This window comes from Barbus barbus (genome assembly GCF_936440315.1).
Source record: "Barbus barbus genome assembly, chromosome: 3".
NCBI classification, from domain to species: domain Eukaryota; kingdom Metazoa; phylum Chordata; class Actinopteri; order Cypriniformes; family Cyprinidae; genus Barbus; species Barbus barbus.
The window spans coordinates 22,902,521-22,930,233 of NC_136731.1; the positions used below are offsets into that span (position 1 = coordinate 22,902,521).

At 39.0% G+C, this 27,713-nt stretch overlaps 3 protein-coding genes across 3 annotated transcripts in view; 2 read left to right on the plus strand and 1 right to left on the minus strand.

Annotated features, from left to right (window-relative positions):
* The window catches only part of LOC306851382 (uncharacterized protein), a 7,439-nt gene extending 167 nt beyond the window's left edge, over positions 1–7,272 (plus strand). The window contains exons 2-11 of the mRNA XM_079387564.1: positions 2,227–2,316; positions 2,397–2,498; positions 2,611–2,653; positions 4,686–4,741; positions 4,867–4,950; positions 5,018–5,113; positions 5,766–5,855; positions 5,949–6,008; positions 6,087–6,167; positions 6,252–7,272. Of these exons, the coding sequence (XP_079243690.1) occupies positions 2,227–2,316; positions 2,397–2,498; positions 2,611–2,653; positions 4,686–4,741; positions 4,867–4,950; positions 5,018–5,113; positions 5,766–5,855; positions 5,949–6,008; positions 6,087–6,167; positions 6,252–6,325 (776 nt within the window). The 3' untranslated portion in view covers positions 6,326–7,272. The remainder of the gene's footprint in view (positions 1–2,226; positions 2,317–2,396; positions 2,499–2,610; positions 2,654–4,685; positions 4,742–4,866; positions 4,951–5,017; positions 5,114–5,765; positions 5,856–5,948; positions 6,009–6,086; positions 6,168–6,251) is intronic.
* On the minus strand, positions 7,022–13,284 carry tufm (Tu translation elongation factor, mitochondrial). Its single transcript, XM_079387542.1, has 10 exons — positions 13,227–13,284; positions 12,656–12,702; positions 12,217–12,355; positions 11,971–12,137; positions 11,290–11,559; positions 9,804–9,936; positions 9,577–9,681; positions 8,472–8,623; positions 8,264–8,383; positions 7,022–8,176 (listed from the first exon to the last, which is right to left on the minus strand). The coding sequence occupies exons 1-10, from the start codon at positions 13,261–13,263 to the stop codon at positions 8,006–8,008; spliced, it is 1,341 nt and encodes a 446-aa protein (XP_079243668.1). The 5' UTR covers positions 13,264–13,284; the 3' UTR covers positions 7,022–8,005.
* Positions 13,285–13,292: 8 nt separating this feature from the next.
* Positions 13,293–22,295, plus strand: hspbp1 (HSPA (heat shock 70kDa) binding protein, cytoplasmic cochaperone 1). Its single transcript, XM_079387554.1, has 9 exons — positions 13,293–13,406; positions 13,936–14,175; positions 14,917–15,036; positions 15,184–15,385; positions 15,466–15,690; positions 16,661–16,816; positions 18,025–18,121; positions 18,231–18,342; positions 21,805–22,295. The coding sequence occupies exons 3-9, from the start codon at positions 14,917–14,919 to the stop codon at positions 21,883–21,885; spliced, it is 993 nt and encodes a 330-aa protein (XP_079243680.1). The 5' UTR covers positions 13,293–13,406; positions 13,936–14,175; the 3' UTR covers positions 21,886–22,295.
* Positions 22,296–27,713: the final 5,418 nt, after the last annotated feature.

Consider the following 27,713-nt stretch of genomic DNA (forward strand, 5'->3'; position numbering starts at 1 on the left):
TTTATAATTTAGTATAATTTTTTCAGTGTATTTGAAAAGAGAAAAAGGTGTATCTATCACAGTAGTTCATACAGACCTATAGTTATGCATATAATATACAGATTGTCTGAATTGAAGCAATAGTTTTTGTAATTGCGGGTGTAGATGTTTAAATATTTAAACTTATTTAAATATGGAATACACTGAATTTAATACATTGCATGTTGTTTTTGGTCTCTACTAATTGCCATGCAATTTTCCCACACTGTTAATTAAAGTTAAATAGTTAAAAGTTAGATTAAATATCTATATATTTCTGGTGCTGGATAGTTCTGCGTATGGTTGTGCTTCAGCAGTTGTAACATCACTTCGGAGAAAATGCAGTTGCAAATGTTTGTTTGTGGGCAGTGTGTTAAAGAAAGGAAACGTGTGGCAGCTGCTGCGAATACTACACGCAGTCCCTCCCTTGGGATCTGTCTGCGAGCGTGTATGAAAAGAAACAGAGTAAGACTGAAAGTGTGAGGGTGTCACATGAAGCACATCTAGAAGATGATGCTGTTTTTCAAGAGAAATTTGTCAAACCAAGTCACAAATCCACAATTCCACAAAAGTCATGACATTCTTTTCAGTCGAGTGTTTCTTCCTTGTAATTTCACTAATGATACAGAACCAGGCTTAGATCTAAAGAAGAGATTAAATCTGTTTGTTTTAATTCAATTATTTTGATTCAAATGTTAAAATCACAGAATTAACACACCACTCTAAAAAAAAATTATCAAGGCAACTTTTCATCACTTTTAGTTCATCAAAATAATTTAACCAATTTCACCTTCCTTTTTTAAAGTTATACAAGATTCAACTCCATTTTTTACAAGCAATTCAAGTTGAAGTGACTTAATCCAAAAGCCAATCTGAACAGCAACTGATTTTATGAAAAAAAAAAAAAAATTTAACCCTCAAATGTCATTCGGGACAAATTTGGACAAAATAATTTTTTTTTTTTTAATAGTTTCTTTAATCTGAGCGGTTCAAGACTTGGCTACTTTTTGTAGTTTTGCCACCTGAACACACACACACACACACACACACACACACAAAAGAGGGCTCGGTTGGACACTATTCAACAAAGTTAAGTGGTTGAAAAAAAAAAAAACTCCTTAATTTGTCATTCGTGCCACAAAATGGGCACACATATGAAATGAATGGGAAATACTAAAATTAATTAATTTATATTATAATTAAATGTGACCTTGGACCACAAAACCAGTCATAAGGGTAAATTTTCAAAATGTACCTGAACAATTACCTGAAAGCTGAATAAATAAGCTTTGCATTGATGTATGGTTTGTTAGGATAGGGCAATATTTGGCTGAGATACAACTATTTGAAAATCTGGAATCTGAAGGTGCACAAAAATCTAAATATTGAGAAAATCACCTTTAAAGTTGTCCAAATGAAGTTCTTAGCAATGCATATTACTAATCAAAAATTCAGTTTTAATATATTTATGGTAGGAAATTTACAAAATATCTTCATGGAACATGGCATAAAAGAAAAATCTATAATTTTGACCCATTCAATGTATTTTTGTCTATTGCTAAAAATATACCCCAGCGACTTAAGACTGGTTTTGTGGTCCAGGGTCAAAAATATAAGCATATTTTATATAAAAATATTGTACTTTTAGAGGTAAATAAATAAAAAAAACTGCAGAATTTTTTTTATCGAAAGACAGTGATATGACATTTATTTAAAAAAAAAGTTGGGATCGCAGCTGAGACCTTTGTGCCCAAATTTGTCCACGAAGGATGCTTGAGGGTTAAACAAAGTTTGATCTAATAGTGCTAGTGACCTGATATTTCTGAGAATTGTTTCTAATATTATTTTCTTGTTTTTCTTGGTGCAATCAGTTACACTTTAATTAACTGATTCAGATAGTACACTGAAAAAATGGATTTAATTCGAAACAATTTTCACTCAGAAATTGCTAGTAAGTTTCATAAATAGTTAGAAAGAAATGGCAAGATTTGATTAAACATGACATAGTTTGAAGTAGAAAGACTGAAATAGTATTTTCTTGTAAAAATAATCTTTATTTTATTTACAACTTCGAAAAATCATTTTTACAGTGTGTGTTAAAACGTTTCTGTAATGTGTACATGGTGTCTGATTATATCACATATAAATTTAAACCAGCATGAAGTGAACTTTCAACTCTAAAGAAAGACCATTCATACATGTCCACAGGCTCCACAGAAGTTATCACAACCACGTTTGACTATGTGTCCCACAGCAAACCTAATCTCGAAGCAGTCAAAAACCTCTCACATAACACAGGTATGTTTGTGTGTAGCATTAAGTCATTATAAATCAAATGCTGATTCACTTATTCGTTTATTTGTGTGTTTTGCATTTAGCATCTCGACCTGATTGGTTACTCTACACAGTTCCTGCATCAGCCTTTCTGATTGGGATTGTTCTGTTCACGTACATCTGCAAAACACAACGCCGCAGGAAGAGTAAGTGTAAACACACCCAAACATACACACACTGACACAGAGAAATACTCACACAGACTTAATGCTGGCTGATTTTATTACATTGATGATCTAAAACACATTTTTCTTGCAGCGCCCACAAAGCAGAGGAAAAGCACAAATGGACAATTTGCCAGGTAGGTTTTGAATAATCAACCCCATGAAACTACAGCATGCAAGGAGTGTTGCTCTAATCGTTATAATGAATTAATTTGAAATCTAGTGTATGTAAAGCACATTAATATTTGAACTCTTACGCTTTTTAGACCCACACAGACATCAAGAACCAGCATATGAATCTCAACAATGGTGACAATCATCAAAATTCTTCATGTTGCAATGCATGCTGGGTAGCACCATAGTAAAAAAGTCCCATAATACACTGCAGTATGAATAATTAATGTCACCACTGTTGAGGATTGTATGATAAGTGTTCAAGTCTAAAAGCCTGAGCTGATGCAGTTCTTAACCCCCCCCTCCCCCTGAATCACTTGGGATTTGACTGGAGACTCATTTGCGAATTAAAAACAATGATTTGGCTCCTTCTCTGGTGAAATCAGCTGCTGAGTTCATGAGTGCAATAAATAAGGCAGGACTTTTACTTTCTGACTCCTGGATTGTCTGTCTCTGGAGTTATGATACATAAATGATTTTAGTTGTGTTAAAGTATCATTACAGAATCTAGGAACAGGATTTCCACTTCCCATCATGCTTTGCACAGGGATGGATAAGGAGAGTAAATGTTCGAATGAAATGTTATTTTATGCATCTTTTCTCAAGATGATACAATGGGGATACATATTAATGTTTAATTCTCTTTTATGTTTGTATTTAAGAGAGTTTCTGTTATGTTAGTGCTTTTGGGGGTTAGTGAAGTGTAGAGCATGTGCTTGGGTTGAGGACCTGCTAACAAGAATTAATGTTATTTTAATAAAATAAATAAAAAAAGCTAATTTAGGCATGCCTTGGATATAACAACACTCGTAACAATAAGAGCTATATTTAGTGTGTTTAGTATGTGTCATAAATAGCAGCTGCATCAAAAAATATTTTACCTTGAAATAAATCAATTCATTTATGGACAATGGTTCCACATAATGGAAACGTGATCTTTACTCAAATACTTTAGTTAGGGTGAACTTACTTGATTGAAGTTATTTGGACATGGTTTACTCAATCCAGTGTAGTTCATCATACATTATGTGTTTGAGTAGAGATACCATGTTTCTGTTGTGTGGAACCACTGTCCATAATTGAATTAAGTTATTTTCAAATGTCTTTTTTTGAGTGCATCCAAGATGAGTAGATGAGTTTGTTTCTTCATCAGAATAGATTTGGAGAAATTTAGCATTTCATCACTTGCTCACCAACGGATCGTCTGCAGTGCCGTCAGAATGAGAGCTGATAAAAACGTCACAATAATCCTCAAGTAATCCACACCACTCCAGTCCATCAGTTAATGTTTTATGAAATGAAAAGCTGCATGTTTGTAAGAAACAAATCCATCATTAAATTGTTTTTAATTTGAAACCATTGCCTTTGGCCAAGTCCATAATCCATAATAACTTGTCCTCCACTGTTAAACAGTCAATCTTCTGTTGTCCTGTTACATCAAAATGCACAAACATATTTGTTTAGAACTGTTTTCACTTGTAAATAGTATCTTCATCTGCATATATATTGCATATTTCTCTCCTGATTCAGACGAGGCAATTTTTTCACTGGAGAAATCAATATCATGGATAGAGGCCTCGTATTTTAGCAAGCAAAGGTTTAAAGTTAAAAACAACTTGATGGATTTGTTTCTTACAAACACGTAGCTTTTGGCATCTCAAGACATTAACTGATTGACAGGAGTGGTGTGGATTATTGTGATGTTGTTATCAGCTGTTTATCAACTATTATTCTGACGGCACCCATTCACTGCAGAGGATCCACTAGTGAGCAAGAGATGTGATGCTACATTTCTCCAAATCTGTTCCCATGAACAAAGAAACTCATCTACATCTTGGATGGCCTGAGGGCGAGTAATTTTTCATCTTATTTTTCATTTTTGGCGAACTTTTACTATTACTATTAAATCAAGCCATGACCTTAATTTTTTGTTCTGGAAACTTACAATTCCAGAAGATGATTATTTTATGTTTTTGAATGTGTGTTTTGTCACAGGTGCATTGAGAGTGGTACTCAGAGGTATATGGAGAGCGCTGAAAACAACAAGAAGGGTAAAATACTACAGTGTTCAAATATCAAATCATAATTTTCCACATAATATCTCAATGAGAAAGATGATTGACAAACCACAAAAATAAACCCTAAAAAACAGTCACTCTTTTTTTTGTTTCGACAGATGAGACGCAGTCATATGAGAATGTAGAAGCAGCTATCTACAGCAATCAAGACAAAGTCACATACTATGTTTCTGCAGATGAAGGTAAATCCTGATCGGCAGTAATTATGTGAGTGGCTTTACGGTGCAATTAACGTGTTGTTGGTTTTAGATTACCTAAACCCGGATGCAATTGGAGAAGAGGACGTGGCAGGGCCACAGGAACATCACAACACCCTACAACTGCCTAGCAATTTGACAGATACTGGTGAGTGGTGAGGAATTAACAACTTTATTTTACTTAAGTTATTAATAAAATAGGGCTTGCTGTTGCAAGTGCAAGCTACAGAAATCACAGAAGGCCAGTATAGACCCAGGTTATTTTAGTATTACTTGTATACTATTAGGCCTATAATTTTAATTCAGATTTTTTGTATTTTTGTTTTGTGATTTATTTTGGCCTTTTTATTATAATTATTTTATATCGCTATTTATTTTTTACTTTCTTTACTGCTTCAAAATCATTCTTCAAAGACTTTTTTTTTCTAGTTCAGGTTTTACTCTAATCTTTATATTTTATTTATCAGATTTCAGTTAACAAAAAACTTTTCAATAATTTTAATTTTAACTACAATAACCCAGCATTTTTTACAGCTAAAGAGGACAGAACATGGTCTGAAATTGTTCAAGGCATACTTATTTAATTGAAATAATTTGTTCCTAATTAATAAACATTATCACTATATATTCCAAACCTTTGAGTGCTTATTAAAGCTCCTCAATACACAAAGTTCTTAATGTATGTGTAAACATACTTGGCCAATAAAGCTCATTCTGATTCTGATGTAGTTTGGATTGGAGTCCTGTAGGACAGGACATAGCCCAATTTGTATTTGGGGTCTGATCTGATTTCTCTCCAGATGGAGAGTCATATGAGAACATGGAGGGGTGTTTATATGCTCAGCCTCGCAAACAGACACAGAAACTCCAACACGCCACTGAAGACGAGGGTGAGGGATCAAACACATGGATCTGATATTCTATTAACTTGAATATATATTAGACAAATCAATGTGTGGTGATCTCTCTTAAATATGCCACAGACTACATCAATCCCGATGAAGATGGAAAACAAGATCTCGCTCTGGACCACACAGACACTGGTAAATATGCCACTGTGTGTTTATATGCACATGTATGGTATGAAATACTGTAAGAACAGTCATTTTCTTTCCTTCCAGAGTCGTATGAAATGATGTCCGGGCCAGATTGTCTATACAACAACACCAACTTCACAGCAGCCCAGGACACCACGGAGGATGGTGAGTGTGTGTGTGTGTGTATGTGTTGAAAACATGTGTGTCTCTTAACATGTGATTCAGTGTGTGCGTAAACGCTTGTTTCAGATTCATATGAGCAGATGAATGGAATCCCAGTCTCGTTCCTGACAGAGATGGCTGGAGGAAGACAGGATGAATGAAAGTGATGCAGAGAAATGGACAACTGCAGTCAAACTGCAATTACATGAGAGAAACTGAGAGTTAATTTTTTTTTTAATTTAAACCTTTGAGAGCAGCTACTGGATAATAGCTATATAACTGTATAGGCTACATCAAAAACAACCTTGAACTTGAAATCAAAATGGACTATTTTTTGCTTCATATTCATTTAGGGCACAATTCATCACTGCAAAGAAACAATGACACAACCCTCGTTTCACTATCCAATCAAATCCTGAATTTCACTCGAAATGTCGCATGGCATTGATTGATTTTTAAAAGGCGAATTTCCTTTAGCACATTTTTTGTTTTATTTATTTTTATTTTTTACCTTGAAATATCAGCATCAACATCCTTCCACCTCCTTTTTCTTTGCTTTGGCTACCTAAAGCGTCTGGTCTGGGTGTTTGTAAGTTTGGTGAGCGGGTACTGCTTTACCGCAGCAACAAATGCACGTGTTCAGAGATGGTCTGTAATTACGACAGTGTTACGTTTGCAACAGTGAATTCCACTTAATTAACTATGGGGAGCTCCAAAGTAGCAAAAATACACAAATCTACCTACTTTTGCTTTTAAGATGTCGTGCTCAAACTGCTTTTAGCTGGTGCGATCTGGGTAGAGAAAAATATTTAGGCTGTTCCTAAAAATGTATATTGTATTTGGAGATAAACTAATAAATATCACAAAAATATCCTGGTCATATCTTACGTCAGCATTTGAATTCATTATTTAAATGTATTATTTCTACATAATTAATGCAGTTATTTGAATAGTAAAATATCAAATTACATCACAGTAGTCATTTTTTTAATGCAGTTTTGCTTGTTTGAAGTCTCATTGTCAAGAACTTCCTGAACATTCCTGTTTATTGTTTTATGGCTGTAATAATATTCAAGTAAATGTAACAATAAAGGCCTCTTGAATGAGTTTACTGTCAAAAAGCAAAATTCAGATTCAGAACAGACCTAGCTTTTTCCTAATTTTATCTTCTTACATTCACCATAACATTTAAATATTTTGATTTAAACAGCACACTTTAAAGCAATTACTTGAAAAATTGGCTTCTTAGGGTTACAACATGTTTGACACCAACGTACATTATCACTGTACACTTTTCTGCCCATTACATTTATTGTTGAAAAGTGGTTAAATGTAAAACAGACACAAATCTGAGTCTACACATCTACTGAATTCATTTTATTCCATTTTTTAGACAGATGACCAGAAAACAGACAGCAAAAGAGCCCAATGTGTGTTTGTAGATGAGCGGCATGGAATGACAAGCCAAGTATAGTTTAAATTTGGAAACTTTCCTCAAATGTACTGTTTTTCACTTTGTGAATAACTGACAGCTCAGATGAGACAGAGGATAATGAAAGCAGAGCATGTTTCGATGTGCTAAATGGACACATTATTACACATTTCTGATCTGAGTGATACTTTACTTGCTGCTTCATGTAGAAAATTGGTGGGCACATATTTTAAGGGTTCGCAAAGACATCAGCAATTAGGACAAAGACATCCTCCTTAGCAAACAGCTTTAATTTTGCAATATAAACAGGGCCGCAATTTAATTCTAGAGTCACATTTCTAGAACTTCAGTCCAAAAAGGCTTCGGACACCAGAGTCTCAAAGAGTTTCCTCTTTTCTTGTCATCTTTCTCAGCCCCAGTTGTATTTGTCATCCTCTGTCATGGGGAGGATTTCTGTGACCAGGCCTGTGCCTATGGTTTGGTTGCCGTCTCTGAGTGTGAACCTTTGGCCTTTGTCAAGAGCCATGGGCTGCCTGAGGGCCAGGATCAGAGATGCATCCTCTCCCGGCATCACCATCTCCTATGAAGACAAGAGGCGGAGAGAGCAACAAATTTAGAGTAAACATTTCTGGTGCTGATATTCAGTATTTGCACAGTTAAAACGTACCTTCCCCGGAAGCAGCTCTACTATACAAGCCATGTCCCAGGTGTGAGAGAACATGATCGGCATGAAGTTTGTGCAGAAAGGCTTGTGTCTGCCGCCCTCCTCTTTGCTCAGGACGTAGACCTGAAGACAAAGAGTTTAAATGATTGATTAGATTGTGAAGTAGGACAGAGCTGCTGAACTGATGGTTATGGTTTTAACATTCACCCACCTGAGCTTTGACTTTCTGGTGTGGCTGGATGGATCCCGGTTTGCACATCACCATGCCTCTCCTGACATCCTCCCTCTTCAAACCGCGAACCAGAGCGCCCATGTTATCGCCCGCCTCTGCCCGTTCTAGAGACTGATGGAACATCTCAATACCTGAGGGAACGAGCAAGAAATACAGACAATCAGAGCGACAGTTGAATTTCTGTGTAAAGCCAAATCATATCCCTCTTGGACCCCCAAAAAGTGATTCATTGCTTAAAAGATTTGATTTTAGCTATCCTGTTTGGTGCCCAACGAGAAATATTTATATACTACAATAGTATTTATTAATGTTTTGAATTAGCTTTTACCTTCATATTATCAGATTTCATTTTAATTTGTCTCATTTTATTGTTGTGATTTATTAGATTTTTTTGTGTGTATTTTTTAGTTTTAGCAATTTTAGTACTTTTTTAAACTTATTTTTTTGTTGTTTTAGTATTATTTATATACTTTTGTAATTTTTAGTACTTTTATATATTCAGTTTTCATTTTAAGTTTAGTTGAAGTTTTAGTAATTTGTGCGTGTCATTTTTATTAGTTTTTTTGTTGTTGTTAAATATTTCTATTCAGCTTTGAATTATTTTTATTTCAGTTTTAGAACATCAGCTTAAACTTATTTTATTTCATTTAGCTGCCAAGGAAACATTTCTAAACTTTTCACCTAATAGTTTTAATTTATTATTTTGGTTTAAACACATGAATCTAATATTTATTATATATAATATATATTTTAATAGTTTTAAACACCAAAGATAAAAATCATAATACAAAAAACCCCCAAAAAACACTTTTTTTGTGTTTCCAGTTGGCTCGCCATAATAGTGGTTAATACATGCAATTTCACGCTTTCAGTTTTAAACATGTTAATATTGAAAATAAAATTCTCCAATAACCATATTCAAATACCAAAGGGTGATTTGTTTTCTCATCACAACACAATAAGACATCAATGATGTTCAATGTAAGATCCATAGCAAATACATTAACCATATTTTGTACACTAAAGTACTGCCTATTAAGATGACATGCATGTTTATGCATTGAGCAGGAAATATTTTTCTCACCAGTGATGATAGACTTAAAGCAACGACTGTGTCCGAGAAATTCACATTCATCTCCTTTCTTGATCATTCCTCGCTCTAGTGTGCCAGTGACCACAGTACCACGACCTGCACACAGTTAAACACACAGACATAAAAAAAAAAAAATTCTTCATTTCAGAGATGCAAGCAAAAAAGCACAACTTTTCACACAAATACCACATCTGCACTACCTCAAGAAGAAAACACACCTGGAATAGAATAGACTCCCTCTACAGGCAGCAGGAATGGTTTATCCAGATCTCTCTTTGGCAAAGGAATATAATTATCTACCACCTCCAAAAGCTTCATAATGGAGTTTACACCCAGCTCCGGCTGTCTGTTCTGAACACACACAATCATAACAGCAGCACTGAAATTTGTGATTTAACACAGTTCATAACACATCATTCCAGTCTCTTCACCACCGCCTAAGTGCCTATACACACACACACATACATACATACATATATATATATATATATATATATATATATATATATATATTACAATTTAAACAAACTGTCTTCTGTTTGGATGTTTTAAAATGTAATTTCTGAATTATCAGCATCATTACTCCAGACTTCAGTGTCACATGATCCTTCAGAAATCATTCTAATATCCTGATTTGATGCTCAGTTCTTAGTAATTATTGGTGTTCAATGATTAGTTGTAAAAATATTAGAGGTTAGCTGATGGCCGATATATGACGCCGATTTTGCCGATGGACACGGTGTGAGAGTGCTGGTGACCAGTGTTGCCAGATAGGATTTCCAGCCCAAAACCTCATAAAAACTCGCCCACTCCAACAAAAGAAACGGCCAAATCTTTAAATGTCAAAATAATGTGATAGAATATGTCAATCAAGGTTGATAAGAGCCATTTTTAACTCCTTAAACAAAATAATGACGACAAAACCAGTCACTCATGAATCTTCACATCTGTCTGCCGATCCCTAGTGATTGGCTAAAAGTGCGGCCGCGACGTCAACATCAGCACCAGTCGTCTTTGCAGTATGCGTGTGTTTAGTAACGTCACGATAACTGATTGGATGCAATACATGCACACTTGGTCTTGTTTGTTAACCAATTAGCTTATACAATTTATATGTTTGAAAACCGCCAAACTGCCCCCAAACCAGTCCAAATTTTGTCCAACTGCACAATCAAATTTAAAACCGCCCAATCTGGCAACACTGACAATGACATCGTGCAGGCCATTGCCGGACCCAGACACATTTCATGAGGAAAGTTAATGTGGATGTTATAATCAGCCCAGAAGTTTTGTCTCAATTGCATGCGTTTCTACTTTCACATGCAAATGACTTGTTGCACTTATGAATATGATAACTTTGCAGCATCAATTCTAGTAGGGTAAAACGTAATTTCTGTTTTGCCCTGGGATCATTAGCTGAAGCTGTGTGTGTGAACAAACCGCGGCTGCAGAGTGTGAGGTGCTCAGTCTCACACGCAGCCTCAGAGGGAGAGAGGTTCTCCGGTACAGCGCTCCACAACAAAGCTTAGCTGCCCGCAGGTGTGCCTGCCTATAAATCGGCCTAATCTGCAGCACTATCGACACTGATTAATTGAAAAATGCCAAAAAACGTCCTGATCAATCGGTTGACCTCTAAAAAATATTTCTCAATACTACTGTATTTTTACTTTACAGGATACATACTTTCTCCATCTCTATCCTTACCTCTAGAGCACAGAGTGCCGATCCAATAATAACTGGTGTGTTTTCGCCGTCGTAGCCGTACTCTGTGAGCAGCTCTCTGATCTCCAGCTCCACCAGGTCCAGCATCTCCTTGTCCTCCACGGCATCGGCTTTGTTAACGAACACCACCACATGCTCCACGCCGATCTGCCGCGCCAGCAGGAGGTGCTCACGCGTCTGTGGCATCTGACCATCGGTCGCCGCCACCACTAGGATGCAGCCGTCCATCTGAGATGTGCCTGTGATCATGTTCTTCAGACAGAGACATGCATTTATAATACAGATGTAATGGTCATGTATACATACACACACACAGTAATGTTGGTTCAGTAAGATTTTTTAAAATGTTTTTAAAAAGAAGTATCTTATGCTTGCCAAGGCTGCATTTATTTGAAAACAGTAATAATGTGAAACATTATTACAATTTCAAATAACTGTTTTCTATTTTAATATATTTGAAAAAGTCATTTATTCCTGTGATTCAAATCTGAATTTTCAGCATCATTACTCCAGTCTTCAGGGTCAGAAATCAGAAATCATTCTAAGATGATGACTATCACTTTTGATCAATATCTTTGATGAATAAAAGTATTAATTCCTTCACTTACTGACCCCAAACTTCTGAATGGTAGTGTAGTCAGATGTGTGATCTGTGAGCAGTACCTTGACGTAGTCGGCATGTCCGGGGCAGTCGGTGTGAGCGTAGTGTCTGTTGGCGGTGGTGTACTCCACATGCGAGGCGTTGATGGTGATTCCTCTAGCCTTCTCTTCAGGAGCATTATCTATATCCTCATATGTCTTATAATGTGCACCACCGGCCTCGGCAAGGACTGACACAATATACGAAGAAAATACAGTCAGCGCAACAATTTTTGATTACTAGGAGCAAAAAGCAAGTCATCAATTTACCTTTGGTGATTGCAGCGGTCAGTGTGGTTTTGCCATGATCTACATGACCAATGGTCCCGATGTTCAAATGGGGTTTACTACGAGAGAAAACCTTCTTTGCCTCTGCTGCGTAATTCCTTCGACTTAGCGGAACTGCACACTAAGAGGGAAAAAAAAAACATTCATACATTTCAACATTACTTGTATTATGTAAAATGTTCCTATAGACCTTTGTGAAATTAATTGTCATACATTGATATATATAAGTCATATATATATATATATATATATATATATATATATATATATATATATGTATAAGTAATTTAAACAAAAAGGGAAATTGTTGTGCTTGGGTTGAGTCCCTATGATAATCCTAAACAATACTATTACTCTAGTGCATTTCAATGAAATCTTCTATTGTGCAAAGTTATGGACATTTGAACATGAAAATACTCACCAGTTTATAAGAGCTGTGCAGTAAACTCGGGGAGCTCAACTGCAGAGCTGGAAAACATGAGGGGGAAATTTGCTTTGTCACATACACAAACCTAATAATTCATCTACCATGAGATTTATACAGTTTTATGATTCAGATTTGTGTCCGAACATTACTTTAACAATGATAACAATTAAAAACAGGGCCCATTATCACATGAATCAACCCACCACAAAACCAATGAATCAAATTCTGTCTCTTTGCATAGCTGTCAAAAACAGCACGAGACTGAAACAATCCTAATCCATTTCCCAGAAGTCTAATCTTGACACAGGACAGGTTCTCAGTTATATATGCATGCACGACCTGATGCGTTACTGTCATTTAAGTTGCTGTATCTCTATGGTAAGTTACATAAGACACAGGCTGAGGAACTTGACCTTGCTTACGGACCGCCCGAGCATCCTTCCTCTATCCACACTGACATTCACTTATAAGCGTATAAATGATAGATTCCACACGCAAAACACTCGTAGCTGGAAAACAATGTCAATACCACGCGATAAGAAAAAAAACACATTTTGTAACTCACCGGAGAGGCACGCGCGGATGCTGACGAGCGCAGCCATTTTGCGGACAATGACAAACACGCATGCTCAGAGACGCACGCACGCGCCTTACCGTGAACATTCTAAACAAACTGACCGTTAAAAATGAAAAGTCGGCTCTTTACATTTAAAAATAATTTCGGACCCCCGGCGACACTGTGACTGTAAGCATTGCTCTTTAATGTGACTGGAATAACCTTTGTGCTTTTGAGATACAACAACAACTACTTTTTAATGAACTTCTCGTTGTATATATATTTTGGTGTACCCACCCAATTACATTTGAAACTTTGTAAACTTTAAAAATACAAGTTACTACTGTAAAACTGGGGAAAGACCTGCCACTTAACATGAGGATCTTGTAATATTAATATTTATTAATTTTCTATTTCTTTCCCTTCGCCATTGATTTAAAAGGATGATTAAAAACGGTAATCGTTACGGTAAACGGTGATCGTTACGGTAAAGTCAACAGAGGAGATGGAAGAGATATTTTTTAATTAGGACGGGTTTGAGGAAGAGAATATGATCGCGGAAAACATGCTGGAGGAAATAAACTGGAGTAATGTTATATTATGCTGATTTGTGTAACTTAGCCCTTATATCTACATGTGATGTTGTCCGTATGCCCCGTGTTAATTCTCAAGTACTATAATGTTTTGATTTGCAATAATAATAAAAAAAACATCGCAGAAGAATAATCCAGAAGGTGGCGGTAATGCAACGCTCTTGGATGCAAGCCGCCGTTAAACCTCGAAGAAGAAGAAGAAGAAGACGAAGAAGAAGTTGACGGTGTGCGTCGAGAGATCTGGAAGCTTCTGGAGCCGCAGCGGTGCGTTTATATCAGCGGAGCTCATACTGCTGCCGGGAAACTTTCGGACACACGGCCGTATAACTCATACTAAGTTACTGCTAAACACGGCGTGTTCAAAGGTAAGGCCGCTTTGTTTTGTCCCGTGTTTATCTTTATTTTGTACCTGCAGTAGAATGTGATTCAGTTTAGTTGTATATTTGGCTGTTGGACGCTTGTCTGTGAGATATATTATATCTGTAAGTTAAATAAATACGTTAAAACATTATCATCTTTAAAATACCTGTAAGTGAAATACATAGGTGAAAAACTTCATTTGTGAAAATGTAACTGAGACAGAAAGGGATGTATTACCAAGTATCTTTACACACAGAAGGAATTTGACTTGAATTTGACTAGTTTCCAGTGCAGAGGAAAGAACAGATATAGTGCAGACATGCATAGGAATAACACAGAAGACCTGGAATATAACACTAATATAAGAAAAACAGGAAATGACATAATAATGCACTATATACAGATGGAGAAGTGTAGATACAAAATTGTAATTGTTTAAATGAATGTACAGATGTTATTTACAATAAGAGAAGTATTTATACATATCTGCAAATTGTCTAAAACATCTGTGATGATATATTTGTAAGTGAAATAAATGTCTAAAAAATTAAAGCATTTAAGTTCTCAACGTGACGGCAGCAAACGAAGCCAAACAAATATTTAGTATTACAAACTGAAAATGTGATTTTTGTGTCTATCATTTGTCTTTACAAAGTTTTAATAATTAAAGTATTTATTAGGCCTATTTAAAAAGCATTTATGGACTAACAGGAAAAGGATGTGTTGATGCATCTTTGTCTCCGTAGATGGCAGAAGGCAGAGGTAACAGGCATCACCCCCGTAATTTGCAAGGTGTGCTTCAGATGGCTGTGGAGGCTGGTTCTGCTTCTGAAGATCCAGCTCCACAAGAACCTATGACGCAAGAGGTTGGAAAAACTCATAACGCTCCTTCTAAACAGTAGCGCCAACTACCATGCAATCTCTGATATGTGTCCCGACAGATTTACAAGTGTATTCTGTTCTGTTGATCTTAGTGTTGCATATTAAAATGCTTTCCTTTATCCAACTTTTAGAGGATGGAGTTTCTGAGAGGAGCTCTTGCGGAAGTGTGTAAAGGACAGATGGATGAGGTCGAGCAGATGAAACGCTGTTTGGAAGTGCTGTGCAGAGATGAATGCAAGGAAAGAGGGAGCGAGGAGGAGGAAGAGGATGATGAGCGAGAGGAAGCGCTGGAAATGCTTTCTGAGCTCTGCGAGAACTTGGACAATGCAAGAGGTGTGTGTTTGTGCGTGTGTTTGCTTGTTGTCTTTCTTGTAACGCTTAACACGTGCATCACTTCTCTGTGTGTTGTGCAGATCTGATGAAGCTGGGCGGTCTGGATTTGTGTATGTCGCGGTGTCTCTGTCACTCCGAGGCTGGGATTCGATGGAGGGCGGCTCAGCTCGTTGCAAGCTGTGCCCAGAACATGCCAGAGGTGCAGTTCTACCTGCTCAACCAGGGGGCGCTGCTGAGGCTCCTGCAACTCACAGATCATGATGCAAACAGCACAGTTAGAGTTAAAGCACTCTACGCAGTGTCCTGTAAGTATAAATGTGCATAAAGGTAGAAGTCTTGATAGATATTGACCAAGTTTTTACAATGGATATCAGGATATTCACAAAGCGTGTGACCGCATATAAACATTTTCATGACCACGTCAGGATTTAACAGAACTAAAATTTATTCTATATTTATTTAATTGTGTTAAGAAGAAATTGTTACATCTAAAATATATCTGAATTGAAATAAGCTGCTTTATGTAGCTCAAGATGCAAGGTTTCTCTGCATAATGCAGATGCAAGAACAAATTCATATTGGGAAATTTTTGTGTGTACAACTATAGTGAAGTGAAGTGACATTCAGCCAAGTATGGTGACCCATACTCGGAATTCGTGCTCTGCATTTAACCCATCCAAAGTGCACACACACAGCAGTGAACACACACACACACCGTGAACACACACCCGGAGCAGTGGGCAGCCATTTTATGCTGCAGCGCCCGGGGAGCAGTTGGGGGTTCGGTGCCTTGCTCAAGGGCACCTCAGTCGTGGTATTGAGGGTGGAGAGAGCGCTGGACATTCACTCCCCCCACCTACAATTCCTGCCGGCCGGAGACTCGAACCCGCAACCTTTGGATTACAAGTCCAACTCTCTAACCATTAGGCCACGACTTCCCCTATAAAATAATCCAAGCAATTATTAATGAAAGCCAACAACTGATTTTAAATGACTCTGGGTCATATTCTCTTTTGTTTTTGTGGATGAGGGATGTTTGATTTGACTAAACATTTCTATCAGTTGACAGATGAGCTTATTTCAAAACACTATAGCATTTGATGGGATGCACATCTTTGTGGAAACATGGAAAAACTTTGGTCTTTTTAAGTTGATAAAAACTAGTTATTTTTTGTTGGTGACCCAACATTGTTTTTTAAAAAAAAGCTTACAGTAGCAAGTCTCCTCTTTATGCCATCTCTGGAATTAAGAATCTTTAACTCTTGTCACTTGCAGGTTTAGTCCGGGAACAGGAAGCTGGTCTGCGGGACTTCCTGTCAAATGATGGCTTTTCAGTGCTGATGAGGGGGATGCAGTCAGACAGTGAGAAACTGAGAACTAAATCAGCGTTCCTTCTATTAAACCTTCTGACCAGTCATCCAGAACACAAAGGTAGTTCTGATTCTGGAGTCTATTAGACCATCAAGTGTCCAGTTTGTATGAGTAACAGTTTCCATCACCCTGTTTTTATTCGCATTTTGAAGAATCGCATCAGAATCGAGTGATGGAAATGCTGAATTGAGAAAAAACAAATCCCTTAATTTACAGTTTTTATGCTTGCTCGAGGTGGTTTTTGACCTGTGCGGAAAAAGAGGCAATGCGAATAATCGGAGACGGAAACACATTTAGCGAATAAATTCCTCCTTGTGACTTTGCGTGATGGGACGGCATAACCTGACTAACCAGCGAATGGATCTCGTTGCACAACATCTGAAAAGTTGTTATAATTATAAGTTGTTATAGTTGTTGAGAGGTGCTGAAATCAGTACGCGTTTGGTCTCGTACTGCATCGTGTATCTTGTCAGTGTGTGCACTTGCTTGGCCATTTGTAGTTGATAAACAGGAAAGTGTGTCCAGCTGAATTGAAATGGTGATTTGTTGGATTGGTATAAAAAAGGTTATTATACCGCGGCAGTCGTCGTGTGAAGCCCTCTTAGTGTGAAGACCGAAGAGTGTAAAGACCATCAACTCTACCGTGCGACTCCACCGGGCAGGGACACCGGCAAGGGATAGAAGTATCGCTTTTTATTTGAGTTTATTCATTTATATATTTTATTTTATTTCATTTTATATATTTTTATTATTGAAAAGTTATGCATGTGTCAATTTTATTTAATTTCTTTATTTTTTTAATTATGTGGGTATATAGTATTTATAGAGTTGTAACTTTTAGTTTTAGTTACTTTTTCTTATTTGTAAGTCGCTTTGGACAAAAGCGTCTGCTAAATGACAAAAGTAAAAAAAAAAAAAAAAAAAAAAAGTAAAGTGAAAGTATAATCATTCTGAAATGCCTGAGCACAGTCTGTCGTCAAAGTCTATCCACCTCCGATAGCAATGATCGCATTTATTGTGCTTTGTCTGCTTACTCTGGGGTGCAAGGAATTTATTTGAAAATGATTGCATTAGTGGCTTCCCTTACTTTTCTTATCTTTAGAGCCAGTTTATCAGGAAGTGACTATTTTGTTCTCTTTGACTCTTTGGATGGAAGCGGTGCTTTATTCGTAAATGTTTTATGCAATTTTGCGCACAAGTTAAATTTGCAACCTTTGGATGGAAACATAGCTAGTGTTTCATGTGTTCGATCCTACTTTCTTTTTCAGAAACGGTGCTGTCTATGGGGATGGTTCAGCAGCTGGTGTCAGTTCTTCGCTCCCCTCATTCCTCTGTACATGAACATGTGTTTGGTGTCCTCTGCTGGTTAGTAGCGTTGTTGCATGATGAAAACAAAACTGCAGTTTGCTGATGGAACTAAATTTTGGAGTTTGAGACTTGGTTTCTAACTTCTTTTTTCAACATGAATTTGTAGTCTGGTTGAGGACTCTTCCCGCGGTGTGAGCGATTGCAGAGATCCGTCACTTGGCTTGGAGGAACTGCTCAACCAGCGAGTGCAGGACCTAAGGGGGCAAGAGGAGAGCCTGGTAAGCTATTGTTTTATTTGTCTTTTGTTCCTTTACTTTGTTCTTTACTCTCACATTCACGTTCAAATCTAATGTTAAAATCAACATTGAATCAAAATGGACCCTATTTACTTTTCCCTGGTCTTATTTTTTGTGATTTGTAGGTACATGTTCTTCTAAAGACAATCCATCTTCAAAACTAACTTGTTTTGCCTCTGAAGTGACTTTCCTTCTAAGCTTATGTCACCTAGGCTGCACATGTAGATATGAGCAACATGGCCGGGTAAAAATAATATAGATGCATTATGCAGTGCTTTAGGCTGCCCTTGTAGCTAATACAGCCTTCCTAAAATCTTGCACATTAATTAAATGCTATTTTACATTAACATCATACAATTCATCCACATTATTAGCAAATAACAATAGATTTGGCACTGTCCATGAGCCAGTCAGGGTTTGGTATCGTGTAAGGTATCAGAACGAATCAGACAATTTAAGATTTGATCAGAACGGTGTTGAAACACGACGAGGAGCTGAAGATTTGCCACTGTTCATGAGCCAGTCAACGTTTGGTACCGTAAACTAAAGCTATTAAAATGTTTTTATTGAAATAAAATATAAATATTGGGTGAAAAACTTGAGAAAATTAGAAATGTGTTGCCTTGGCTACTAACTGACATAAAATAATTAGTATAAACAAAAGGTAAATTAAAAGTTATGTAATTGCTAAAAATTAAATAAAAATAAAGCTAAAAAAGAAATCTTAACCCTCTGGGGCCCGCCGTATCGCCGGCGATACGAACTCGGTTTTTTTACGATAAGTGCAAAAGACACTAAAAGTACTCTGTTGATTTTGGTCACACAAATAAGTGTTATACATCAATCGAAACTGTTAAGTGTCTACTTTTTTTTGAGTACACTCACGATTACAACAAAACTTTGTGGTTTTGGAAAAAAAAAGAAAACCAACAGGATGCGCTCTCTGTCTTCTCCGTCTCCGCGATATGTTTATAGTAACGGGTCACTAAAATGAAGTGTAACTCAGCGAATACTCAACACAGAAACATGAGAGTTATCTCTATAGAAAGCCTAAAGTGTCTGCTTTCAAATGAAGTAAGTGTTATCGAAAACAAATGTTCTGTGATAAAGTAATCAGTATGAAACCGACACCATGTTCAGTCTGTCCAGTCTAACTCATTATTTCTAATGAGATCCCGCCCCCTCGTGTTCACATGTAAATAACCACGTGACGCGCGCGCGCTTGGAGACGCCCAACAACAAACAGTCACGAGACTCTGTTGCTGCTCGTTTCTGGAAGGAGACGCGCTGAGTAAAGGCTGTATTTACCTCAGAATAAGTGCCAGACTTCATACAGAAGATCGATCTGAGTAAGTAAATGCTTCTTTTTTGCATTAGTTAGCGTGTTATTGTGACAAACTTGAACGCGTTTAGTTGGGTTTTTCCCAACCGACAACATGATGAATGCTACGCATCTAAGAATGTTTAGGAGAATATTTAATGTTCACAAATAGATTTAATAGCGTGCTAAACAATAACAATTAGTTTCTCAGATATAAAATATCCTTTTTTAATGGTACAAAGTACATCCTTTTGTGGTTCACAGCATACGTGAGTCTATGGCTGCAGAATCATAACAGCTAACGTTACTATAAAATCATACATACTAGACTATATGACTACAAAATCATAGTTGTTTTTTCCCAAACTGTAATTCCAGACTACAGTGTTTGAATATGATGGACAATTCATTGTATTTCAATTTCTTATGGCAGGATGATGTTTTAATGCTCTAAATAAAACAATAAAAGTAATATGAGAGTACATTGTAACATGATGAATGCTATGAGTCTAAGTATGTTTACAACATGTTTATTATTAATAGCCTACTCTGTTCAAAAATAGATTATAATAGCATGCTAAACAATAATAGTTTCTCCGATATAAAATATAATTTTTTATAGTACAAAGTGCATCCTTTTGTGGTTCACATCACAGCATACTTGAGTCTAGTGCTGCAGAATCATAACAGCTGCTATAAAATCAGGCATACTAGGCTATATGACTACACAATCATAGTAGTTTTTTCCCCAAACTGTTGTTTTCATGCTCTATATAAAACAATAAAAGTAATATGAGAGTACATTGTAAAATGATGAATACTACGAGTCTGTTTAGAACATGTTTATTATTAATAGCCTACTCTGTTCAAAAATAGATTTTAATAACATACTAAACAATAATAATTAGTTTCTCAGATAGTAAATGTCTTTTTTTGTGTATGATAGTACAAAGCATGCATGAGTCTATGCTCACAAATGTTTTTTTTTTTGGTTGTTTGTATTTTTTTGGGCCAGGTACCTGAACCACAGATGAATCCTGATGACTTTCTTCAAGATGTTTTCCTCTGAGAGCGCTGTACCAACATCAGATGGTCAACTACACTGATATTCTATGGTAAAACAAGATCCTTGGCTACTGATTGTGTTTTTTTCTTCTTGAATCCATGGAAATAAGTAAATATCAGGTATTTGTTTCACTTGTTGAACAGAATCTGTTGCAGGAATAACTCAAAGTCTGTTCACATCTCTGTGGTTAGATCAGTGTGCACAATAATGTGTCTTTGACCTTCATTATGTATGTTTTGATTATACTGTGTTGTAAATAAAATACAAATCATTTAAAAACCCCATTTTTTCAGTCTCCTCACACTCTCTTACCTGCCTCAGTCACAGTCACACTGATGGCCCATTAGCAGCTTTAGGGGAGGGCCCTTTGTCTCTCAGGTGAGAACCACTTAATATTCAAGCCCATTTCCACTCCCTCACATATTGGCTCTCGATCACAAAACATGTCTTTAAAAATTTAAATCAATATATTGTTTTCTGTGAATGAGTAAGCTGAATGATTTTCACATAATTGTGAAGTAAATATTCTAGCTTACAAGACTGATTACTCAAAAGTCTTATTCAGGACGATTTAGTGTGGCTTTTATGGCCTTATTTCAGCTACATTATTTTCCCTAAAACTTACTAACCACGCATAATGTTTTTTTTCTAAGAAATGCAGACATGTACATCCATCTTGGTCACATATTATTGTAGCACAGTTTGTGCTGAATACAAAAAAAATTACATGTTGGTCAATAGTATGATTTAAGAAGCTGAAATAAGCACAAATATCAGGGCATGTCAACACATCTCAAGGGCCCCAAAATGACCTCAGACCCCAGAGGGTTAAAAATAAAAAATAGTAAAAGTAGGTCTACTAAAAATTTAATTAAATAGAAAATTAAGAATATAAAAATTAAATTCAAAATGCTAATGAAATACTATAATTTATGTAAATAATATTGAGCCATTCAGTTCCCAATGAAATTTAAGCACTTTCCTCCACTGTTTTATTGAATTTTCTGATTCACATGTCACAATGACTTAAATGTTTGACAAATTTTCTTTCCTGTAGGAGGAGCTGGAATTTTGTGAACGTTTACGAGTGGCTTGTTTTCAAGGGCAACCCCAGGACGACAATGGAATGGATCGCTGAGGTCTTATTGGTGATTCCTGCTATGCAGTGATAAATCAACACAAAAGAAGCAACCTGAGTTTGAATTCCCTCTCTGTTCAAGAGAGAAATGAAAGCTAGAATTAGAATTGATGACTTTAAAAAAAAAAAAAAAAAAGAGAGACGTTTAACTCTGAATATTCAGAGTTCAGTTTGGCTATGTGTGCCCTTGCATACTAATTTACCATGAACTGTACACAAACACTCGTGTTATATTATGAATATGTACATTTTGTGTAATATGTCAGCTTGTTATTGTAAATGATGTGCTGTTTAGGGTCAACTTGTTTACTTTTCCTCTTGAACAACCATACAAATGCAAAACCATAATATAGAACTTCACATCAATATAAAATATTTTGTAAATTTAAAAATAAATGTAAAAGTGATACAAGCCTTTGTCCAAGTTTAATTCTGATCTAAAAAACAAAAACAAAACATGGCAGTGAGTACCAAGATGCAGAAGCATAAAACACCTGTATAAACATCTACTTTTTTCACTATTGCATAATCACCAAAAACTATGATTCTGTGCTTTGAATGTAAGTTCAGAAGTGTAACGGCCACAATGTGAATTTTTGGACGTAGTATTTTAGTATTGTCCTGATTCATCTGTATGTTTTCAAGAATCAATTCCAATATGTTAACATGTAGCTGATTATAATAATGTAATATTTAAAATATACATAGAATATACATAGTTTTGATCACATGTTAACTGTTTCACAACAGATTAAAATTATCAAAAAATTATTTATGGTTTATTCAGAATAATTGGGACTTTTTCAGAAATTTCAGTGCCAAAACTTTCCCAATTTACCTGAATTCACTTCTATCAAATAAGATTTCAACTTTTCCAAATTTCCATGAAAATCCTGACTATTTTTCTAAAAAAGAGCAACAGAAGTATAGTAAAAGTTTTTAATGTGACAAGCTGTACGATAGCTTTGAGTAACAGACCAAAATGTATTCAATATTCACTTAAAATAGTGGAAAAGGAAGGACGTGATGTGTGGCCAAGTATAGTAACCCATACTCCTTTTATTTTGCTCTGCATTTACCTATCCAAGTGCACACACACACACCCCATGAACACACACCTGGAGCACTGCTGTACGTAGTCCCAGGTTTGACATCAATGACAAAATGCTCTCGGTTACTCACGTAACCTCGGTTCCCCGAAATGAGGGAACGAGACATTGCTTTGGGAAATACATTTTCCTCGAATATTACTGAAGCCTTATTGAATCACGCCAGTGAAACTGGCCAATGGCGTTCAAGCGCGCAAAATATGAGGGGGCTCGTCACTATATAAAGCACGCTTGTACGTCATCCATTCAGAATCTTTGACTGAAGCAACTAGGCATTGTAAGATCCTGAGCTCGGTGACACGGCAATAAGAGCAATGTCTCGTTCCCTCATTTCGGGGAACCGAGGTTACGTGAGTAACCGAGAGCGTTCCCCTTCAATTCGGTCACTCTACATTGCTTTGGGAACGTATAAAATCCCGCCGTGTCACAGCGATGGAGCCAAGCTCGACTAAGTATGTCAAGTTTCACATTCGGAGCCGTAATGAGAACGGCAATGATATTGGCGCTCTTAGTAAACACAGCTCAGGTCTACAGGACCTAGTCGAAACCATGTAAAGTCAGGGGGCGCGGCAGCTAGACGATGCCGCGTCACATCAGGGGCGGAGTTAACTCCGGTGAAACAAAGAATGTGAAATGGCTTCGGCGCTTTCACAAATAGATTAGTTGAAATTGTTTAATTTCAATGAAATCATGTTATAATGCACAGCCGTACCGGTATGATGGTGACCAAGTCCTAAAAGACGTGGTGAACTATATCATAATACTGTGATAAACTGATAGGGACAGCATTGAATTGGTGGTGCGTCTATACAGGGTGTATACGACCTAGTCGAAACCATTGATACACATCTCAGATCACGGCTGAGTAAGCGCGTGTGCTGCTCGTACTGACAGCACATGCGAGGCAAGCGACGACACATCTAGGTTATAAAACCTCGCGAAAGTGCTGGGTGACGACCAGCCTGCCGCCGTACAAATGTCCTGAATAGATATGCCGTTTGCCCAGGCCCAGGATGATGCGAGGCCACGGGTTGAGTGGGCACGAACCCCTATCGGACATTCCACACCTTTAGAGCTGTAAGCCAAAGCAATTGCGTCGACGATCCAGTGTGACAGCCTTTGCTTGGACACAGAAAGTCCTTTTGTACGTCCACTGAAACATACGAATAGCTGCTCCGAGAGTCTGAACTGTCTAGAGCGCTCGATATAAGTACGCACCGCTCGTACAGGGCACAGCAGTGTATTAAGCGGCTCTGTCCCGGTTGGTGTTTCGGGGCGGAAAGCAGATAGTGATATGACCTGCGCTTTAAATGGAGTCGAAAGCACTTTAGGCACATAACCTTTTCTAGGCTTCAAGTTGAGTCTGCAATCACCTGGCCCGAATTCAATACACGAGTCGTCAATTGAAAGCGCTTGTAGGTCTCCAACTCGCTTAACAGAGGCCAGCGCGAGCAGGAGCGCTGTCTTGAGAGAGAGCGCTCGCAAGCTCGCTGATTGTATGGGCTCGAACGGGGGTCCCGTGAGAGCGTCAAGCACTAGCGCCAAGTCCCAAGTGGGTAGAGTAGAAGGGCGAGGAGGGTTCAGCCTTCTTGCTCCTTTTAAAAACCGTATGATCAGGTCATTTCTGCCGATCGGGCGATTTTCGACGTGCGCGTGAAAGGCTGTTATAGCGGCCACATACACTTTCAATGTGGATGGCATACGACCGCTATCAAATCGCTCTTGAAGGAAGACAAGGATTATTGATATTGGGCAGCTGATTGGGTCTTCGTCCCGCGATACGCACCAACTTGAAAAAACTCTCCATTTATGTGCGTAGAGATGCCTTGTGGAGGGAGCCCTAGCCTCATATATAGTGTTCAGCACGCGCTGAGGAAGCGCATCTGTTACTGGCAAGCTCCGTCGAGCGGCCAGACATGAAGGCTCCATGACTCCGGATTTGGGTGCCAAATCGTCCCTTGTGCTTGAGAGAGAAGGTCCCTCTTCAGTGGGATAGTCCACGGGGGGGCTACCAGCATCTCCACCAGTTCTGGGAACCACGGCTGATTGGGCCATTTCGGTGCCACTAGCAGAACAGATTCCTTTTCCTCTCTGATTTTGCAAAGCACGCGAGGCAGAAGTTTCACTGGAGGAAAGGCATACTTGCGTACTTTCGGCCAGCTGTGAGCTAGTGCATCCACTCCCAGGGGAGAGTGTGTCAGTGAATAAAACAGCGGGCAGTGAGTGTTCTCCGCTGATGCGAAGAGATCCACCTCCGCCCTGCCGAATACACTCCAAATCATTTTGACTGTCAAAGGGTGTAATCTCCACTCCCCGTGGATTATCCCGCCCCTCGATAGTAAATCCGCGCCGTAGTTCAGGCATCCGGGGACATGTACTGCCCGGATGGAGAGGAGGTGTCGATCTGCCCACAGAAGGAGGTCTCTCGCCAGTTGCAGCAGTGGTCGTGAGTTCACACCGCCTTGGTGATTTATAAACACTACCACTGTCATGCTGTCCGTCCTGATGAGAATGTGACGGTGAAGAATGTCTGGGAGAAAGCACTCGAGCGCTAGGTGCACAGCACGGAGCTCCAGACAGTTTATGTGCCATGACTTCTCCATTTCTGACCACGTCCCGAAGGCTGGTCTGCCATCACATACGGCTCCCCAACCCGTACTCGATGCATCTGTCGTGACATTCTTTCTCCTGATCACTTGGCCAATACGAACACCCCGACGATATAGTCATATCGCGCCAAGGGTTCAGCGTATGCAAACAGTCGCGCGTCACTTTGATGCGCAAGGTGCCCGTGCGCCATGCGTTCTGTGGCACCCGGCTCTTTAGCCAGAGCTGAAGCGGACGCATATGTAGGAGCCCTAGATTGCACACTGTCGAGGCGGCAGCCATCTGGCCGACCGTCCTCTGAAAGCATTTCAGCGGGGGAGAACGCCCTAGTTTGAAGACTGCGAGAGAACTGATCAGTTTTCGTGAGCGCTCCTCCGACAGACGCACTCGCATTTTGATTGAGTTCAGCTCTACTCCTAAAAAGGAGATGTTCTGGCTCGGTACCAGCATGCTCTTTTGCATATTTACAGTCAGTCCTAAGCTCTGAACGTGAGCGAGGAGTCTGAGTTTGTCGCTGAGCAGCGCGCTCTCTGCATGGGCTAACACTAGCCAGTCGTCGAGATAGTTTAGGATGCGCATTCCGCTCTGCTTCAGAGGAGAGAGAGCAGCATTCATGCATTTCGTAAACGTACGAGGGGCCAGACATAAGCCAAAGGGCAGGACCGTGAATTGGTACGCTATCCCTTCGAATGCAAATCTCAGGAAGCGCCTGTGGCGGGGGGCTACCTGAATGTGAAAATAAGCATCCTTTAAATCCACGGAGATACACCAATCTCCAGTTCTGATATGTGAGAGGATTTGTCTCAGCGTAATCATTTTGAACGAGCGCTTTGAAAGCGTGCGATTCAGCGGTCTCAGGTCCAAGATTGGGCGGAGCCCGCCGTCTTTCTTTGGCACCAGAAAATAACGACTGTAGAAGCCGCTCTCGCGGTCTGTGAGGGGGACTGCCTCTACAGCGCGCTTTGCGAGAAGGTTGTGAATTTCCTCTCGCAGAACTGAGACATTCTGCTCCCGTACAGTGGACATTAACACACCGTTGAAACGGGGCGGTCTGCGGAAGAACTGAAGCGTGTAACCGTTCTTTATTGATTTCATAACCCACTCTGATACCCCTGGCAGTGCCTGCCACGCTTCTGTGAACTGTGACAGCGGGCGAGGCGGACTGCACACCGTGAGGGATAACTCGCCGTTGGGGGGCGGGGAGTTTAATACCACACGAGTGTGAGAGTGAGTGATGGGGGAGAGGGGAGTGAGAGGAGGAAAATTGCCCTGATATTGAGGTGATTTTTGTATTTTTTTTTACTTTATTGCACTGCACCGTGGAACAGTCAAAACACAAACATGACAATCGTTCTCGCCGCCCGCCACAGGCAAGGGGGCGTGATGAACACACACAGCGGAGCGAGCAGACTTTCTCAGTGGCTCGTCTTCGGCGCTGAGTGTAGCTTTCCTCCTCCGAGAGACAACATCAGGAACGCGGCTTTAATTCCGTAGCCGGTGGCCTGCTGTCTCTGTCAGGGCGGGGTCTCTGGCCCTTCGAGCCCTGGCGGCGCTTCGGCCAAGGCTGTCTCGGCCTCACCGCTGGCTCATGCTCGCGCCGAACCGCAGTAGGAGGGGCGAACAGTCTTCCCGCGCGCTGCGCTGAGGATGAGTGGGAACGCGCAGGAGGGATCGCGCCAGCGCGCTTTGGTAAGAAGTGGCTAATGACCTTCGATTGCTTCTCCGTGAACGTCTCTACCGCCGCTCCAAAGAGACCTGAGGGATTCACGGGAGCGTCCAGAAGAGCCGTCTTCTCTGACTCTTTCAACTCGGTCAGAGTCAGCCACAGGTGACGATCCAGCACCACAAGATTCCCCATATTGCGGCCGATCGCTCGAGCTGTCACCTTCGTCGCTCTGAGGGCCAGATCTGTGGCGCGTCGGAGCTCTTTGAAGACTTCAGGGTCCGGGCCACCTTCATCCAGGGACTGAAGAAGCTTGGCCTGATACACCTGAAGTATTGCCATCACATGCAGTGTTGAAGCTGCCTGGCCCGCCGCCGAGAAAGCCTTGCCAGCGAAGTTTGCGGTGGCGCGGCAAGGTTTAGAGGGGAGAGACACGTTGTTTCTCACCC